Below are 18160 nucleotides of genomic sequence, written 5' to 3'. Positions count from 1 at the left end.
GTTTGACTCTGGTGGGGCAGCTTCTCCCACGAACGATAGGATTAATCTATTCTCGCGATATTTGGCATGTCGATGCGTAATTTAGGCGGCAGGCTGATGAACAGGGGACGTCTGGGAAGCTGAGGCGATTGACATCCGACTGTCCTCGCGATGTTTTCCCGCTGCGTGGGCGGGGGGAAAATATGTCTGGTTTCGCGATATTTGGCTGCTCGGGGTGGTTGACAACTATCTGCTCTCGCGATGTTTGGCCGCTGCGGGGCATTTCTTCTCGCGATGTCCAGCTTTGCGGGGCAGTCGTGAGATGGCGGCGGTGCCGGCAGTTGAGGCACTGACTGGAACAGGTGAAAATGGAGAATTGTGCGCCGAGGAGCAGCGTAACGGACCGGAGGTGGGTAACGCCGCCCTGGGGTAAGGATTTGGTTCTGCTGTGAGCGTCACCGTCCCAGGTAGCGGTAAAGGGCCGAGGGAGAGGGGTTGTCCCGGCCTAGAGAGTGACTGGTTGTGCCGATGGCCTGGGGCTGCGGGTGTCCCACTCCTGCTGATGAGTTGGCGTGGGGTGGTGAGAGGACAGGGAGGGGAGCAAGGACTGTTGAACCAATCTGAGGTCATAGATCCAGAGACTACCCCCGCCGGTCCCAGCTCTTGTGTTGGCTCATCATTGTACGGAGAGTCTGGGTCCAATGTAAACTGTCCAAATTGAATGGACAGGTTCAGCTCCGGGCTCAGGAATCACCTCTGCACTTCAACCATTCTGCTCTTAACATCAAAAACCCTAACCACCCCCGAGAATAACAACGCTGTGATCATTTGACGCTAAAATGGACTTTTAATCAGAAACACAAGAGATTGTGCATACGCTGGAACGCCATTATAACACAAAATGTTGGACGAACGCAGGTCAGGCAGCATTTATGGAGGGGAATAAACAGTGGACGTTATGGGCCGAGATTTGAATGAGAATTATGTCTATTAATACTGACCCGTTGTGAAATTTTAAAAGTTCAAAGTAAAATTTATTATCAGACTACCTACTACATACAACCCTGAGATTCTTTTTTCTGCGGGCATAGTCACCAAATCTATAGAACAGTAACTGTAAACAGGATCAATGAACAACAAACTGTGTAACTGCAGATAATAAATAGTAATAATAAATAATGAATATGAAATAACCAAATAAAAGGTCCTTAAAGTGAGATCACCAGTTGTGGGAACACCTGAAATGGAATGAGTGTAGTTTTTATTTAAGAGCCTGATGGCTGAGGGGTAGTAACTGTTCCTGAACCTGCTGGTGAGAGACCTGAGGTTCTTGTACCTTCTTACTGTGAGAAGAGAGCATGGCCTGGGTGGTGTGGATTGCTGATGATGGATGCTGCTTTCCTGTGACAGTTTTCATGTAGATGTGCTCAGTGGTTGGGGGGGTTTTACCCGTGATGTATTGGGCTGAATCCACTGCCTTTTGGAGGGTTTTTCTATTTAAAGGCCTTGGCGTTCCCATACCAGGCCACAATGCAGCCAGTCAGTACACATTCTGTTACAAGTTTCAGCAATAAATAAATATTGCGAAAAGGGACCATGAGATAGTGTTCATGGACTAAAGAGGTTTTTTTAAAATTTTATTGAGATAAAGTACAGAATTGGCCCTTTGAGCTATGTCACCCAATTTAACCCCAGCCTAATCATAGGATAATCTATAATGACCAATTTACCTGTCAACCGTTACACCTTCGGAATGTATGAGGAAACTGGAGGAAACCCACGCAGTCACGGGTGAACATATAAATGCCTTGCGGACAGTGGGTGGCGGGAGTTGAACCTGGGCTGTTGGTTCTGTAAAGTGTGTGTGAACCATTACTCTACCTTGCCACCAGGACGGTAGTGTAGTCGTTAGCACAATGCATTACTATCAGTGAGTTTTGACACGCTCAACCGGCAGATCTAGCTCACTCCTGTACGCCTCCATTGTCACCATCTTAAGATTTTGCCAACAGTAGTCACTTGGATGGCAAGGTGGAGATGCACCTCTACCAATGGAGATGTGAGGTGCTCCTTCCCTCCTCCACCCTGAAGGTCACCACTTGGGTAAGATGTAGCATCTGTTTAGCCCCCCCCCCCACCCCGCGATCAGGGTCACATGAAGCCATGGGAGTAGGTGGTGGATGGTCGTACGAGCAGCTGGTGCGTATCATGGTCCTGGTTATGCGACCACTCATGCCAGGTAGACAACCTCTGAAGCAACACACACAGAATGCTGCAGGAACCCAGCAGATCAGGTAGCATCTATGGAAATGAATAAACAGTAGACTTTTTGAGCCAAAAGGAAGGGGGAAGACTAAGGAGGTAGGGGGAGGGGATGGAGGATAGCAAGAAAGTGATAGGTGAATCCAGGCAGGTTTAAAAAAAAAGGTAAAGGGCTGGAGAGAAAGGAATCTGATGGGAGAGGAGAATGGAAAATAGAAGAAAGGGAAGGAGGAGGAGGGGACTCAGGGGGAGGTGATTCCTTATGCTTCCCTCCCTCTGTGTTCTACAGGCACAGGACACCCAGGGAAGTGACGGGTCGTACTCGCACGCCAGGCACACGTTGGAGAGTCTACTGAATAAGAGCATGCGGATCCGGATGACCGATGGCAGGACGCTGATTGGCCTCTTCCTGTGCACTGACCGTGACTGCAACGTCATCTTGGGCTCTGCTCAGGAGTACCTGAAGCCGACAGGTGCAGTGGGTGAGGCAGCTGCTGTGTTTGTGTGAATCTCCCTTGTTTGTCCAGTTCCCTGGCCCCTCTCCTGGGCCATCCAGTAATAAAGCTCCCCTGTATCCTATTCTCATTTCTAAGGCCAGCATAGTTCCATGATAATGGGTGGCACAGTTCCACTGACCCTGGTTCCATCACTCTGTGGAGTTTGCACGTTCTCCCGGTGACTGCGTGGGTTTCCTCCAGGTGCTCCAGCTTCCTCCCACATCCCGTCCAGGTGTCGGGTCGGTGGGTTAATCTGCCGCTGCAGGTTTCCCCTGTTGTGGGTTAGGGGTGGAGAGTGTGGGAGAGCTCATGGGAATGTGGGGGAGAATTTTTAAAAAATGATTAAGTGTAATGGGAACATGCAGTGCAGTATTTGTATACATGGTGTGGCTACAATAGCAGGCGGAGGCTGGTAATCCTTCAGCGAGAAACTGGCCTCTGGAGTCCCTGAAGCCTGTCCACCATCTATAAGACTCAAGTCAGGAGTACGATGGGACACTCCTCACTTAGCAGCTTCAACAACTCACACAGAGCTCATCACCACCCAGTACAGAGCAGCCGCTAGATGGACATCCCATCCACAATCATTTACTCACTCCATTGCCAGAGCAGATCAACAGATTTGCACCTTCATGACACTGTATGTTTGCAAATAGCTTATCCAGCACTACCCTGCTATTAGACTGTTCTGTGATCCTACATATGAGATTCTGCTTCTCCCCAGCACCCCCCCCCCAACCCCCAGAAAACCACAAGCTGCTCTAAAAAAGCCATCTCGTAAGCATTCTACAAAGTCTACAAATCTTCTCCTCTGGGATCCGGCACCAATCTATTTGCATATTGAAATCTCCCATAACACTGCCCTTTCTACACGCCTTTTCTATTTCCCTTTGTAAGTTGTAGCCCACATTCTGGCTACTGTTAGGAGGCCTGTATACAAATCCCATCAGGGTCTTTTTACCCTTGCAGTTTCTTAACTCTACCTTTAACAGTTTTACATCTTCCAGTCCTATGTCACCTTTTTAAAAACTTGATTAAATTTATTACCAACAGAGCCACACCACCATCTCTGCCTACCTGTCTGTCCTTTTGATACAATGTGTATCCTTGGATGTTAAACTCACAACTGTAATCTTTCAGCCACAACTCAGTGATGCCCACAACATCATGCCTGCCAATTTCTAACTGTGCTACAAGGTCATCTTCTGTATGCTACGTATATTAAAATATAAAACTTTCAGTCCTATATTCATACCCTTTTTGATTTTGTCCCCACGTTACACTGCAACTCATTCCACTGGTTGCAATTTTGTACTGTCTTCTGCCATGTTCTTCCTGACAGTCTCACTACATACTGCCTTAGCCCTAAGACTCAGTTTCCCATCCACCTGCCAAATTAGTTTAAACTCTCCCTAACCATTCTAGCAAACCTGCCTGCAAGGATATTGGTCTCCCCGTGGTTCAGGTGTAGCCTGTCCCTTTTGTACAGGTCATACCTTGCACAGAATAGATCCCAATGATTGAGAAATCTGAACCCCTGTTCCCTGCACCAGTTCCTCAGCCACACATTCATCTGCAAGTCATCCTGTTCTTACCCTCACTGTCGCGTGGCACAGGCGACGCGTCAAAGGCAACTACCTTGGAGGTCCTGATTTTCAACTTTCTACCTAGCTCCCTAAATTCTCTCTTCAAGACCTCCTCACCTTTCCTACTTGTATCATTGGTGCTGAGATGTTCCTGACCCTGGCATCTGGGAGGCAACATACCATCCGGGTTTCTCTTTCATTTCCATTGAATCTTGTGTGTACGCCTTTAACTAAGCTCTTTAACTCCCCTAACATTACTGCAGTCCTCTTCCTGCCCCCCCCTTTCCTCCTGAGCCATAGCGCCAGACTCATTGCAGTGACCCAGTTGCTGCAGTTACCCAGGTAGAGCATCCCCCTCAACAGTATCCAAAACGGTATACTTATTATTTAGGGGATTGGCCCCAGGGGTACTCTGCACTCCCGTCTGTTCCCTTTTCCTCTCCTGACGGTCAGTCAAGAATCTGCCTCCTGCACACTAGGGTGACTACTCCCTGTAGCTGTAGGTCATTGAGCTGCAGTTCCAGTTCCTTTACACGTTCTCTGAGGAGCTACAGCTCAGTGCACCAAGTGCAGATAAGATTATCAGGAAGGCTGAAGGTCTCCCAAAAATTCCCACATCTCACACGAGGAACACAACACAGCACTTGGAGCCATTCTCACTGATCTAACTGACAAAGAATGCAGAGCAAGAAACCTACCTTGCCCAAGCCTATTGAGCCAAAGCCTCTCCGCTCTAACACTGGTCCACTCATGCAATTGTCACTCTGCTTGTCCCTACCTTATTTTTGTTTGCACTTGCTAATGATTGGTGATTTGATTCACTGGCTGGATGAAACTGAAATCCCAGGAATGTTCCTTTTTAATCTCTCGCCCTGACCTGTGTGTAGCCTCCTCCCTCGATTCGATTGGGCTGCCAGAAAAAGCCAAAAGCCTGCGAGCACACCTTTCTAAATCTCTTGGGTGAATAATCTAAATAAATCAGTACGGCCTCAGGGGGCTGGAGGGCCTGTTTCCTTGCAGTAGGGTTTTATGAAATTAGTGAGCCTTATCTCTTCCCTTTGTTGCCTGCTCCAGCTCAATACCTCTCCTTTTATCCCTAGTGAGCACAACCAGACCTCCAAGAGGACCACAACCTTGCTGTAGGGTTTGGAGGCTTGCGTGTCTCAATGACCTGGAGACTTACTTTGGCTGGGGTCAAGGCTTTGTGCTTTGCCTCTTGGTAGGGTCACACATGCCAAACAGGTCAAAGGGTAGAGGCCAGACTAAGAGTGGTCCACCGGTCCCCCAGGTTAGGGGATTGAGCTCAGAACTAACAACCCTGACTGGTCAAAAAAAACTGTTACAGAATCAGCAACGAAGAATCCTTCTCTGTCTGTGTGCAACAGTGTGGACAGGCAGAGATGGAGCACCTTCATTGCTTCTCTAAATGCCAACAACATAACAGGCAGTAAGTAATTAAGAACACAACCAGAAGCATTGCTCACTCCACCCCACCCAACTCGCCAAACAACTCGATCTGCTGCTCCCCCGTTCCCAGGATGTGAGAGGTGCATGGAGCAAAGGTATAACATCCCCCTCTTGTTGCAGATTCCCTGGTGCAGGGTGAGCCTCGTGTCCTGGGCCTGGCCATGATCCCCGGACACCACGTGGTCTCCATTGAAGTGGAGGCGGAGAGCGTGTCGAGCCTGCCATACACATGAGCAGTGGGCGTCGTTGCCATGGAAAGCCAGCGGGCTGAAGCCACCGAGAGACCCCGGTATTGCCACTCTCATCGACTGTGCTTCCTCATTTGTTAATGTTGGTGAGGGGAGGTGGGAATGAGGGGCAAGGACATGAATTTACTAATGCTGGTATGTTTGTGGTGGCCAGTCCATAAACAGGACACTGATTGACCTCTTCCTCTGCAGCATCACCCCAACCCTACTCGCTACCTCGTAATCAAAGACCCTGAACATTCTCTCTCCCACACCCCACCTCGCCCTTCCTGTCGCAGAAGACATAAAAGCTGTAAAACACATACCATCAGGCTCAGGGACGACTTCTACCACACTGTGATAAGATCTGAACAGTCCCCGTGTACAATAGGATGGGCTCTCCTTATTGACCTCCATGTCTACCTCATTGTGGCTCTTGCCCCTTACTGTCTGTCTGCCTGCACTGCACTTTCTCTGTAACTGTTATTGTTTTCCCTTGTACCTCAGTGTACTGATGTGATGAAACAATCTGTAACTGTGGTATGTGAAACAACGTTTTACACTGTACCTCAGTCGTCATCACCATCATGTGCTGTGTCGTATGATGTAGGTGATCATGGTCTTCCATCTGTTCTTATTCTTTTCTCTATCCATGACCATGATTGTTCTTGGCAATGTTTCTACAGAAGTGGTTTGCCATTGCTGCCTTCTGAGCAATGGATGACCCCCAACTCTTCAGAAATTGTTTGCTGGTGGCGTGAGTGGTCACATAACCAGGACTTGTGATCTGCACCAGCAGCTCATATGACCATCCACCACCTGTTGCCATGGCTTCACGTGACCCTGATCCAGGGGGAGGGGGTTGGGGGGTGGGGCTAAGCAGGTGCTACATACCCTGCCAGCCAGTACCTCGATACCTGTGCCAATAGTAAACCAGTTTATCCTGGGCTACTCAAAGCTGAATGGTACGGAGTGAGAGGGAGAGAGATTGAATGAGGGAATAATGAGAATGGGGGTATCCACAGTGGGACTGCATGGTAGTATAACAGTTAGCGTTACAATTTACAGCGGCAACCATTCAGGTTCAATTCCATGCTGTTTTCTGTAATAAACTTTGTGCAGTGTGCTAGAAAGTTTGTGAACCCTGTAGAATTTTCTGCTTCTGCATCAATATGACCTAAAATGTGATCAGATCTTCACATAAGTCCTAAAACTAGATAAAGGGAGCCCAATTAAATAAGTAACGCAAAAAAAATTATACATTCATTTATTTATTGAGAAAAAGGATCCAATATTACATGTATCTGTTGGTAAAAGTAAGTAAACCTCTGGGGTAATGCCCTCTGCAAAAACCATTTGGAGTCAGGTGTTCCAACCAATGAGATGAGATTGGGGGTGTGGGTTGTAGAGCTGCCCTGCCCTATTAAAAAAGACACACGAAGTCAGGTTACTGACAGAGCCAGCTCTTCTCAAGAAAGATCCGTTTATGTGCCCAATGCCTCAATCAAAACAACTTTCAAAGGACTTTAGAAGAAGAATTGTAGAGATTATTGAATCTGGAAAAGGCTACAAAAGCACTTCTAAAGACCTGTGTGTTCATCATTCCACAGTAAGAGAAATTGTTTACAAAAGGAGGGAACTCAGTTCTGTTGCTACTCTCCCTAGGAGTGGGCATCCTGCAAAGATCACACCAAGAGCCCAATGCTGAAGGAGGTGAAAAAACCCACCGGTAACAGCAAAAGACTTGCAGAAATCTCTAGAACTTGCTAAAGTCTCTGTTTATGTGCCCACTATAAGGAAAGTACTGAATAAGAATGGTGTTCATGGAAGGACACCACGGAGGAAACCACTGCTCTCCAAAAAAAAACATTGCTGTGTATCTCAAGTTTCTAAAAGACCATGATGTTCTACTATGTTCTGTGGACAGCTGAGACAAAAGTTGAACATTTTGGCAGAAAAGTACACCACTATGTTTGGAGGAAAAAGGGCACTGCACACCACCACCAACACCTCATCCCAACTGTGAAGCATGGTGGAAGGAGCATTGTGGTTTGGGGCTGTTTTGGTGCCTCAGGGCCTGGACAGCTTGCAATTGTGGGAACAATGAATTCAAAATTGTATCAAGACATTTTACAGGAGAATGTCAGGGTAGCGGTCTGTCATCTGCAGCTTAATAGAAGTTGGATAATACAACAAGACAATGATGTGAAAGACTAGTAAAACAACAACAGAATGGTTTAAAAAGAAGAAAAATTGTGTTTTGGAATGGCGGAGTCAAAATCCTGATCTTAATCCTATAGAGGTGTTGTGGAAGGACCTGAAGCAAGCAGTTCATGCAGAGAAGCCCACCAACAGCCTAGAATTGAAACGGTTTTGTAAGAAGGAATGGCCTAAAATTCCTCCAAGCTGACGTGCAGGACTGATCAACAGTTACTGGAAACATTTGGTTGAAGTTTTTGCTGTATAAAGGGATCACACCAGTTACTGAAAGCAAAGGTTCACATACTTTTTCCAACAAATACATGTAATATCGGATCATTTTTCTCAATAAATGAACGAGTATAATATTTTTGTTATTTATTTAATTGGATTTTCTTTATCTAGTTTTAGGACTTGTGTGAAGATCTGATCACATTTTAGGTCATGTTTATGTAGAAGTCGAGAAAATGCTACAGGGCTCACAGACTTTCTAGTACCACTGTACATTCTCCCAGTGACCATGTGGGCTTCCTCCCACAGTTGGTAAGTTAATTGGTCGTTGTAACTTGGCCTGTGATTAGGCTGTGTTTAAATCAGTGGGTTGCTATGCGGCGTGGCCTGTTGGTCCAGAAGGGCCTGTTCCACGCTGTATCTCTAAATCAGGGGTTTCCAACCTGGGGTCGACAGACCCCTTAGTTAGTGGTAGGTGTCCATGGCATAAAAAAGGTTGGGATCCCTGCTCTAAATAAATAAAAATAATGCTTTAGGTCACATTCTGAAGGGAGATTATTGAACTAAAATACAAATAATTTCTTTTTCCACAGATGTTAACTGACTGTCAGTGTTGCCAGAATTTCCTGTTTTAATTTCCATCTTCTGGAGTTCCCTTTTCAAACTGATTGGGAAACTTTAAATGTCACTCCCTGCAGTGCAAAGCAATGAACCATCTTGACAGCATCTCCTAAGCGTTGGGGACAAGTTTTTCTACAGAATGCAAGAGTCCAAAATGTATTTTGTCATAATTGTCATTTTTATTGAAATAATGTGCATTCAGAAGAAATATTTAAATAGTTTATTTTTGACCATGTAAAAAGTGTACAATAAAATCATAATGAATGGAAGAGATGCAATATAAATTGGTGGCTGAGGGGCTGCTGGTGTTGGACATTTTTTTACATTTGGTTTTTCACTGTACATTAACCTGTTCTTTACCAGATTGTAGATACACACTGCATACTTCAGTTAGTCATCCCTTCCCCACACCATTGTGTTTCAGGCAGCAGTCTGTCTCGGTAAGGGTCAAGGCTGTCCAATCCCTGCTGGAGACCCGGAGACAAGAGACTGCATTGATGGAATCTGGACCATCTTCTGGAAGAAGTCAGAGTAAAGCAGCATCTGTGGAGGCGGAATGGCATGGTTGAAACCCTGGTTTGGAACCATCTGTTGCAGAGTCTCAACCCAAAACCGGTCTGGACAGATGCTGGTTGACCTGCTGAGTTCCTACCTGTCAGGAAGATGACCAGATTGAGTCCCCCTGTTTAACCAAAAGAAATATGAGCAGAATTGGGTCATTTGGCCCATTGAGTCTGCTCCACCATTTCATCATGGGTTGATCTATTTCCCTGTCAGCCCCAAACTCCCGCCTTCTCCCCATATCCCTCCATGCTCTGACTAATCAAGAATTCATCAACGTCTACCTTCAATATACCCAGCTTGGCCTCTACAGCTGCTGTGGCAATGAGTGGTTTGACAGTCCTGGTGGAAGTCTGTATAATTCTGAATGAGGTTTGGGATGGGGAAGATAATTCTGGGTGAGGGTAATTCATCTTGGATTCAGATATACACATAGGAGTGTCTCCAGTTAATGCATGCTCAATCCAGGAGAAAGCTCTTTAGAGTATTGAAAACAGGAAGTTCATTACCACAGGACTATCAATAGCACAGATGTATTTGAGGTGCGTGGGCAAACCAGGCTTCTTTATCCTAACATCATCTCAGCCTTTGAGCTAGGGCTTTTCTCTTTGGAGTGAAGGAGGATGAGAAATGACGTGATAGAGGTGTACAAGGTGATAAGAGGCATTGATTGAGTGGACAGCCAGAGACTTTTTTTTCCCCAAGTTGAAAATGGAATATACCAGGGGGCATAATTTCAAGCGGATGTGAGGAAGGTGGGGGGGGGGGGGGGGAAGAGGATGTCAAAGGTAAGTTTTTACACAGAGTGGTGGGTGTGTAATGCACTGTCAGGGGTGGTGGTAAAGGCAGCTACATTTGGTTTGTTTAAGGAACTCTTTGATAGGCACACGGATATAGTATTCATGGTAAGACTTGGCAGTGTGGAGGGTCAGAGGGATCTTGGGGTCTGAGTCCATAGGACACTCAAAGCTGCTGTGTAGGTTGACTCTGGTTAAGAAAGCATACAGTGCAATGGCCTTCATCAATTGTGGGATTGAGTTTAGGAGCCGAGAGGTAATGTTACAACTATATAGGACCCTGGTCAGACTCCACTTGGAGTACTCTGCTCAGTTCTGGTTGCCTCACTATAGGAAGGATGTGAAACCATAGAAAGGGTGCAGAGGAGATTTACAAGGATGTTGCCTGGATCGGGGAGCGTGCCTTATGAGAATAGGCTGAGTGAACTTGGCCTTTGGAGTGACGGAGGATGAGAGGTGACCTGATAGAGGTGTATAAGATGATGAGAGGCATTGATCGTGTGGATAGTCAGAGGCTTTTTCCCAGGGCTGAAATGGCCAGCACAAGAAGGCACAGTTTTAAGGTGCTTGGAAGTGGGTACAGAGGAGATGTCAGGGGTAAGTTTTATTACGCAGAGAGTGGTGAGTGTGTGGAATGGGGTGATGGTGGTGGAGGTGGATATGACAGGGTCTTTTAAGAGACTCCTGGACAGGTACATGGAGCTCAGAAAAACAGAGCGCTGTGGGTAACCCTAGGTAATTTCTAAGGTAAGGACATGTTCAGCACAGCTTTGTGGGCCGAAGGGCCTGTATTGTGTTGTGGGTTTTCTATGTTTCTACGATAGACAGGTGGAGTGCTCTGTGGGAGGGAAGGGTTAGACTGATATTAGGGTAATTTAAAAGGTTGGTGTAACATTGTGGGCTGAAAAGGTGTAGTGGTTTGTACTCTTTTATAGTCATCTGGCACAGAAATGCCCATCAGCCCATCAAATCAATGCTGACCGTTGAGTGCTTGAGTAATCCCATTTGGTCAATAGCCATCCTAGCCTTGGCAATTTAACTGTTTGAACAGATATTACAATATTCCTCCACCACTCCCTAAGGCAGAGCATTGGAGTTTCCAGTCATCCTCTAGTTGAAAAGAATTCTTCCTTGTATCCAATCTAAATTTCTTGCTCCTCACCTCAACTCTACCTTTGGTTATAGACTCCTCATTTTTTTTGTGTGAGGAGTTTCCTACCATCTCTTATCTGTGTCCCTGATTTGGGGAAGACAGCCCCTCAAAAGAAAGTCACTCCATCCCAAGCACAGACCTGGTGGATCCTCTTTCACCATCTCCAGCACAATTATGTCCTTTCTCCATTGCGGCATCGGTAATATTCCACGTGTGGCTTCACCCATGTTCTGTCATTTTCCTGTCCCTGTATTCCACGCCCAGCTAATGAAGCTGTGTGGCCTACAGGCCACCATCACAAGACTATTCACTTGTGTAACATTCAGATGATATTTTGTTCTGTATGTGGGCATGAGGGGTTTGGAGGCCAAATCCAGGCAACTGGGACGAGTTTGTGTATCTCTATATAGAGATGGGCCTGTGTCCCTGCTGTGTTTCTATGCTCCTTTATTAATAGTAGCTATGCAAGAAGGCAGGGCCATGCGAGCCCGTAAGGGTCCGCAGACACCTGTTCACAGGGGCTGTGTGAGCCAGTAGAGACCACGGGGGACATGTGAGCCAGTAAAGGTCCACAGACACCCATCTGCAGGGGCCAATGTAATTATCTTTGTCCGTGGTATAAAAATGTGTTTGACCATAAGATAAAGGGACAGGTTAATCCATTCAGCCCATTGAGTTTGCTCTGCTATTCAGTCATTACTGACTTTTTTTTCCTCTTCTCTCTCAACCCCTATGTTTCTGCCTTCTCCCCATAACTCTTAACCCATGATTGGGTTTTAATGAACAGATGGTACATAAAATAGCTCCTGACAATAGACAATTAGGATTTTTTGCTTATTTAGGGAAGCAAGCGGTAGACCTTGTAGTATGCCCTTCGTCACTGCCTGTGTTGGGTCAGGCTGCATCCTAGCTCGTACAATATCAGCAGTTGCTGGCCACAACATCTACAACCCCTGAGCACTGAAATGGGTGGTGATGAAGGTAAGCGATTGAAGCATTTAGGTGGACTCTTGGACAGGCACATGAATATGCAGACAGTGGGGGGATGTGGATCTTGTGTAGGTAGAAGGGACTAGGGAGGTACTTAATTACTAGTTTAATTAGTTAACAAGTTCATAGCATGAAGTAAACCAGGAATATGGAACAGTGGTCACAAAATAGCTGCCTAGACTACTTTCCAAAATGGCTGCCATGACCACTTTCAGGATAATTGAAACAATAATGTACTTTTTTTTTTGCTTTTTCCTGGAGTAACTGCTGTGCCTTTAAAAACAAGTGATGCTAAGTCCCCCAGATAATACTTTGTACATTTTGCTTGTATTAGTGTTTAACAGAGCCTTAAGTCACTGGATCTGGATGGTAGACTAGTGGGGCAAAGTCTTGTGATCCACACTGACCCGAGGGGCTCCCATTCCCACCAAGGTCCCGTTGACATTGCACCCTCTGCTCCTCAGCAGGCGGACGGCCTCCACCCCAGCAATTGCTGTGTCCCACAGGTTGAACCCCGCCATCTTTCCAGCAAAGGAGGTGGAATGAGCGCCAGCTTGGCAGCCCACTCCCAGCCGCACGGCACCCCCGCCGGGAATGGCCCGTGCCCCTCCTGCTGGACTGTCTGCGGCCACCTTCCCATCCACGACTAACACGACGTTCCGCTGCGCCCCATCCCAAATCCCACAGTAGTGCGTCCATCTTCTGGCGTGGCCGGCCCGCACCTTCACCTCTGTGGGGCCCACTGCAAAGCACGCCTGGCCGTGGCTGAGGGACAGCTGGAAGTGGGAGCCAGACCCTCTGCTGCAGTAGGTCAGGAGGATTGTTCTTATTGTCGTGCCACTAGTTTTTGCCCAGAGGCAGGCGGTGAAGGCGAGAAGGTCGCGTCTATCCACTGGAAACGGCTTGCTCAACATCATTGCCCCCTGGCACCCTGTTGAAACAACAAGATGACAGAGAGAGAGAGAGAGAGCAGTATAACCATGGGCAGAATTGAAAATTAGGATTACAGTACTGCTTTTAAATCTGGTCATCTCAGTGCAGGAAGAATGTGGAGGCTTTGGAGAGGCTGCAGAAAAGCTTTACCGGGATGCTAACGAGAAAATTCGCAGATGCTAGAAATCCAAGGAACACACACAAAATGCTGGAGGAACTCAGCAGGCCAGGCAGCAGCTATGGAAATGAGTACAGTGGATATTTCAGGCTGAAACCCTTGGCAGTCCTGCCTGGCCTGCTGTGTTCCTCCAGCATTTCGTGTACGTTTATCAGCACGCTGCCTGATTTAGAAGGTGAGTTATGAGAAGCTGAACAAACCTGGGTGGTTTTCTCTAGAGCAAAGGAAGCTGAGGGGCGATTTGATAGCTTTATAAAATTATAACACACCAAGATAGGATAGATTCCTGGTGCATTTTTTCTAAGGATCAAAATTTTAAATTCTAGAGGGCAAGCATTTGAAATGAGAGGGTAACACACGCAAAATGCTGGAAGAACTCAGTGAGGCAGATCACTGATGGAAATGGACAGTTGACATTTTGGGCTGAGATACATCGTCAAGATTAGAAAGCTAAAATAAAAAGGCGAGGGAGGAGCTCAAGCTGGCAGGGGATGAAAATGAGAGGAGTGTTTGATGGCTCTGGGTCTGTACTTGCTGAAGTTTAGAAGAATGAGGGGGGATCTCATTGAAATCTACTGAATATTGAAAGGTCTAGATAGAGTGGACGTGGAGAGGATGTTTCCTGTAGTGAGGGAGTCTGGAACCAGCAGGCACAGCCTCAATACAATGGTGTCTCTTTAGAACAGAGATGAGGAGGAATTTCTGTACCCAGAAAGTGGTGAATCTGTGGAACTCATTGCAGAAGAGGCCAAGTCATTGTGTATGTTTAAAGCAGAGGCTGAAGGCAGGAAAATGGTGTTGAGAGGGAAAGTATATCTGACATGATCGAATGGCAGAGCTGACTCGATGGGCTAAGTGGCCTAATTCTGTTCCTATGTCCTATGGTCTTACCCAGTCACCTAACACAGCTTCTCACATCATTTCTGCCCACTTCGCTTCCAACTCTCCCCAACTGGTTTCAGCTATCACTTGCCAGCTTGTAGTCCTTTCCCTGTTCTGCCCCCTTCCTTTCCAGTCCTGATTGAGGTTCTCTATCCGAAATGTCAACTGTCCATTTTCCTTCATAGATGCTGCTTGACTTGCTGAGTTCCTCCAGCATTTTGTGTGTGTTGCTCTTGCAGAACCTGCTATGTCTAAAGTTCAAAGGAGATGTATGTGGCAAGATTTTTTTTAATATAGAGTAGTGTTTGCCTAGAATACGGATACAATAGAGGTGTTTCTGAGCCTCTTAGGCACATGAATACGGAGTATAAAGTACTTTTATTATCAAAGTACATATACTATATACAATCTTGAGATTTCTCTCCTTACAAGCAGCCACAAAACAAAGAAAGCCAATAGAACCATCTATTGCAGCATCTCCAAGTTTGCAGATGACACGAAGCTGGGCGGCAGTGTTAGCTGTGAGGAGGATGCAGGGTGACCTGGATAGGTTAGGTAAGTGGGCAAATTCATGGCAGATGCAATTTAATGTGGATAAATGTGAAGTTATCCACTTTGGTGGCAAAAATAGGAAAACAGATTATTATCTGAATGGTGGCCGATTAGGAAAAGGAGAAGTGCAACGAGACTTGGGTGTCATTGTACATCAGTCATTGAAAGTGGGCATGCAGGTACAGCAGGCGGTGAAAAAGGCGAATGGTATGCTGGCATTTATAGCAAGAGGATTCGAGTACAGGAGCAGGGAGGTACTACTGCAGTTGTACAAGGCCTTGGTGAGACCACACCAGGAGTATTGTGTGCAGTTTTGGTCCCCTAATCTGAGGAAAGACATCCTTGCCATAGAGGGAGTACAAAGAAGGTTCACCAGATTGATTCCTGGGATGGCAGGACTTTCATATGATGAAAGACTGGATGAACTAGGCTTATACTCGTTGGAATTTAGAAGATTGAGGGGGGATCTGATTGAAAATATAAAATCCTAAAGGGATTGGACAGGCTAGATGCAGGAAGATTGTTCCCGATGTTGTGGAAGTCCAGAACGAGGGGCCACAGTTTGAGGATAAAGGGGAAGCCTTTTAGGACCAAGATTAGGAAACCTTCTTCACACAGAGAGTGGTGAATCTGTGGAATTCTCTGCCACAGGAAACAGTTGAGGCCAGTTCATTGGCCATATTTAAGAGGGAGTTAGATATGGCCCTTGTGGCTACGGGGGTCAGGGGGTATGGAGGGAAGGCTGGGGCGGGGTTCTGAGTTGGATGATCAGCCATAATCATACTGAATGGCGGTGCAGGCTCGAAGTGCCGAATGGCCAACTCCTGCACCTATTTTCTATGTTTCTGTGTTTCTATGAACCTTTTAAAAAAGACCATCAAACACCCAATGTGCAGAAAAAAACAAATCATGCAAACAATAAAAGTAAGCAAATAACATTCAGAACTGAAGTTCAGGAAAGTGAGTTGACAGCCAGAAAGCCAGTCATCGCTGCTGCCGGTCCAGCAGCCTCAGCTTAGCACAGAGTAAACCTCATGAGCAGTGAGCTGAGCGCTGTTCTGTCCCTCACCTCCGACCCCAACACCCTGACCTCTTGAACCTGGCCTGGTGCTTAAAGTGGCAAACCTTTGGTGTTCTCTGCTCTTGGACCCAGGCCCCTGTCATGCAAGGACACAGACAGTTAAGCTAGTTTGCAGTCACGTATATGACCACCCCTGTATTTATAGCGTTCAGAGAAGGTTATATGGCACAGATATTAGTAGCTAACCTTTCCCTTTGATCCTCAGTGTAGTATATGCTGTTGTGTCAAAGGGGGAGCAATGCCACTTTAAGAGGCTGGGACTGTTTGTGTGACACTCCCTCAGGAACCCGTTACTTCCCCCAGTGAAAGTACATTGGCTCAACAGCTTGGGGTACAGTATTGGAGTTTGACTTCCAGTCCCAGCGACCTCTGAAAGCAGTTTGCACAGCCTCTTTACAGAGGACTCATTCAGAGTTTGGGGTTCAATCCCAGCAGCCTCTGTAAGGCGTTTGTGCGTCCTCCGGATGGAATACAGGGGTTTTCTCCGGGTGCTCCAGTTTCCCCCCAGATCCCAAAGATGTAGCAGGCAGTAGATTAATTGGCCATCGTTAATTGTCCTGTGATAGATTGTGGTTAAATCGGGTTGCTGGGTAATGCAGCTTGAAGGGCCTACTCCACACTGTATCTCCAAATAAATAAGTTCTGCAATCGCTAGCGGTTATTAGTCATAATTATATGACATTTTTCTGTGTGTGGTGGGTGGTCTGGAAAGGTTGCTGTTTAAAAATGGGCCATTCGATCCATTGATTCTATACTGGCTCAGTATTCCTATTAGTCCTATTCCCCTGGAATTTAGTCTCTCTCACCTTCCTGCCAACACTACCCCTCCCCCCCAACTCTCTTCCCACCCACCTACACCAGGGATAATTTACAGCAATGAATTGGTGATGCAGCGGGGTTGGGCTGCTGCTTCATAGCCCCAGAGACCAGTGTGCGGTCCGGACCCCTGACGCTCTGTGGTGTGTGTGTGTGGAGTTTGCATGTGCTCCCTGTGACTGTGTGGGCTTCCCTCTGGTGTTCTGGTTCCTTCCCACAACCCAACATGTGGGGGTTGGTGCATTCATTGTCTGCTGCAAATTGTCCGGACATAGTGTGTGTGTGGGTGAGGGTCAGCGTCTGGGGGTGGGAGCAGGGGGTTGGTGGGATTGCAGGGAATATAATGGGATCAGTATGAATGATCAGCATGAATTCAATGGTCTAAAGAGCCTGTCTTGAAGTTTTTGATTCCATGATTTCTAAAAGTTCCTCTAAAGTTTCCCTGTTCAGGCGGGCTCCCTGTTAAAGGGTTGGCCTGCTTTGTAGTCACTTTGTGCACTCCCCCCACCCACATAACATGATAAGGGTAGAGTTTAAAAAGATTAAGTACAGAGTGAAAGCACACAGCCATTTGACCTTCAAACACAAACACGGCTTGGTCTTTATCTCTGTCTGTGGGTTGCTCAGCCACAGCTTCACACAGAGAAGGCTTTATTCTCGAGCCTGTTCTTTCTCTCTACAAAGGCCAAACGTGTTTACAGTTTAATGTCACCTCAGGAGACTGGGAGCCCGTGACTGCTGGTATGCCACAGGGGTCAGCAGACCCTGCTGGAACGTAGATTAAGTGGTGACCTGATGAAGGGGCACAGACGGGGTGAAAGCACATAGATTTTTTTTTCACAGGGAGGTGTTGCTAAAACAGGAGGGACTTATGCTTAACATCAGAGATGAGAGGTTTAGACCGTAAGACATAGGAGCAGAATTAGGCCACTCAGCCCATTGAGTCTACTCCACCATTTACTATCCCTCTCAACCCTATTCTCCTGTCTTCTCCCCACAACCTTTGACGCACTTACTAGTCAAGAAGCTAGCAACCTCTGCTTTAAATGTACTCAGTGACTTGACCTCCACAGCCGCCTGTGGCAATGAATTCCACAGATTCACCACCCCCCGGCTAAAGAAATTCCTCCTCATTTCCATTGTAAATG

General features: G+C 46.7%; 2 protein-coding genes across 3 annotated transcripts in view; one reads left to right on the top strand and one right to left on the bottom strand.

Moving 5' to 3' along the window:
* The first annotated feature begins 246 nt into the window (after positions 1-246).
* naa38 (N-alpha-acetyltransferase 38, NatC auxiliary subunit) lies at positions 247-9377 on the top strand. Of its 2 annotated transcripts, none has more exons than XM_072258255.1 (4): positions 247-388; positions 2531-2714; positions 5912-6080; positions 9042-9377. In XM_072258255.1, exons 1-3 carry the CDS (start codon positions 302-304, stop codon positions 6022-6024), a joined length of 384 nt encoding a protein of 127 aa, XP_072114356.1. In that variant the 5' UTR covers positions 247-301; the 3' UTR covers positions 6025-6080; positions 9042-9377. The 2 variants fall into 2 exon arrangements, with proteins under 2 accessions (XP_072114356.1, XP_072114355.1); XM_072258254.1 differs by having other exon boundaries at positions 254-388; positions 2531-2723.
* LOC140197797 (pentraxin-related protein PTX3-like) overlaps positions 9240-18160 on the bottom strand; it is a 26183-nt gene continuing 17262 nt past the window's right edge. Inside the window, exon 3 of the mRNA XM_072258253.1 lies at positions 9240-13501. Within this exon, the coding sequence (XP_072114354.1) occupies positions 12945-13501 (557 nt within the window). The 3' untranslated portion in view covers positions 9240-12944. The remainder of the gene's footprint in view (positions 13502-18160) is intronic.

The sequence above is a fragment of the Mobula birostris genome, chromosome 5, assembly GCF_030028105.1.
Source record: "Mobula birostris isolate sMobBir1 chromosome 5, sMobBir1.hap1, whole genome shotgun sequence".
In the NCBI taxonomy this organism is placed as follows: Eukaryota; Metazoa; Chordata; class Chondrichthyes; order Myliobatiformes; family Myliobatidae; genus Mobula; species Mobula birostris.
This window is presented reverse-complemented; position numbering and strand designations above follow the sequence as displayed.

Coding starts and splice junctions, on each gene's coding strand:
- naa38 (XM_072258254.1), top strand. CDS start 302: ATGGCGGCGGTGCCGGCAGTTGAGGCACTGACTGGAACAGGTGAAAAT. Junction 389..2,530: donor AGCAGCGTAACGGACCGGAG/GTGGGTAACGCC, acceptor TGTGTTCTACAG/GCACAGGACACCCAGGGAAG. Junction 2,724..5,911: donor GAAGCCGACAGGTGCAGTGG/GTGAGGCAGCTG, acceptor CTCTTGTTGCAG/ATTCCCTGGTGCAGGGTGAG.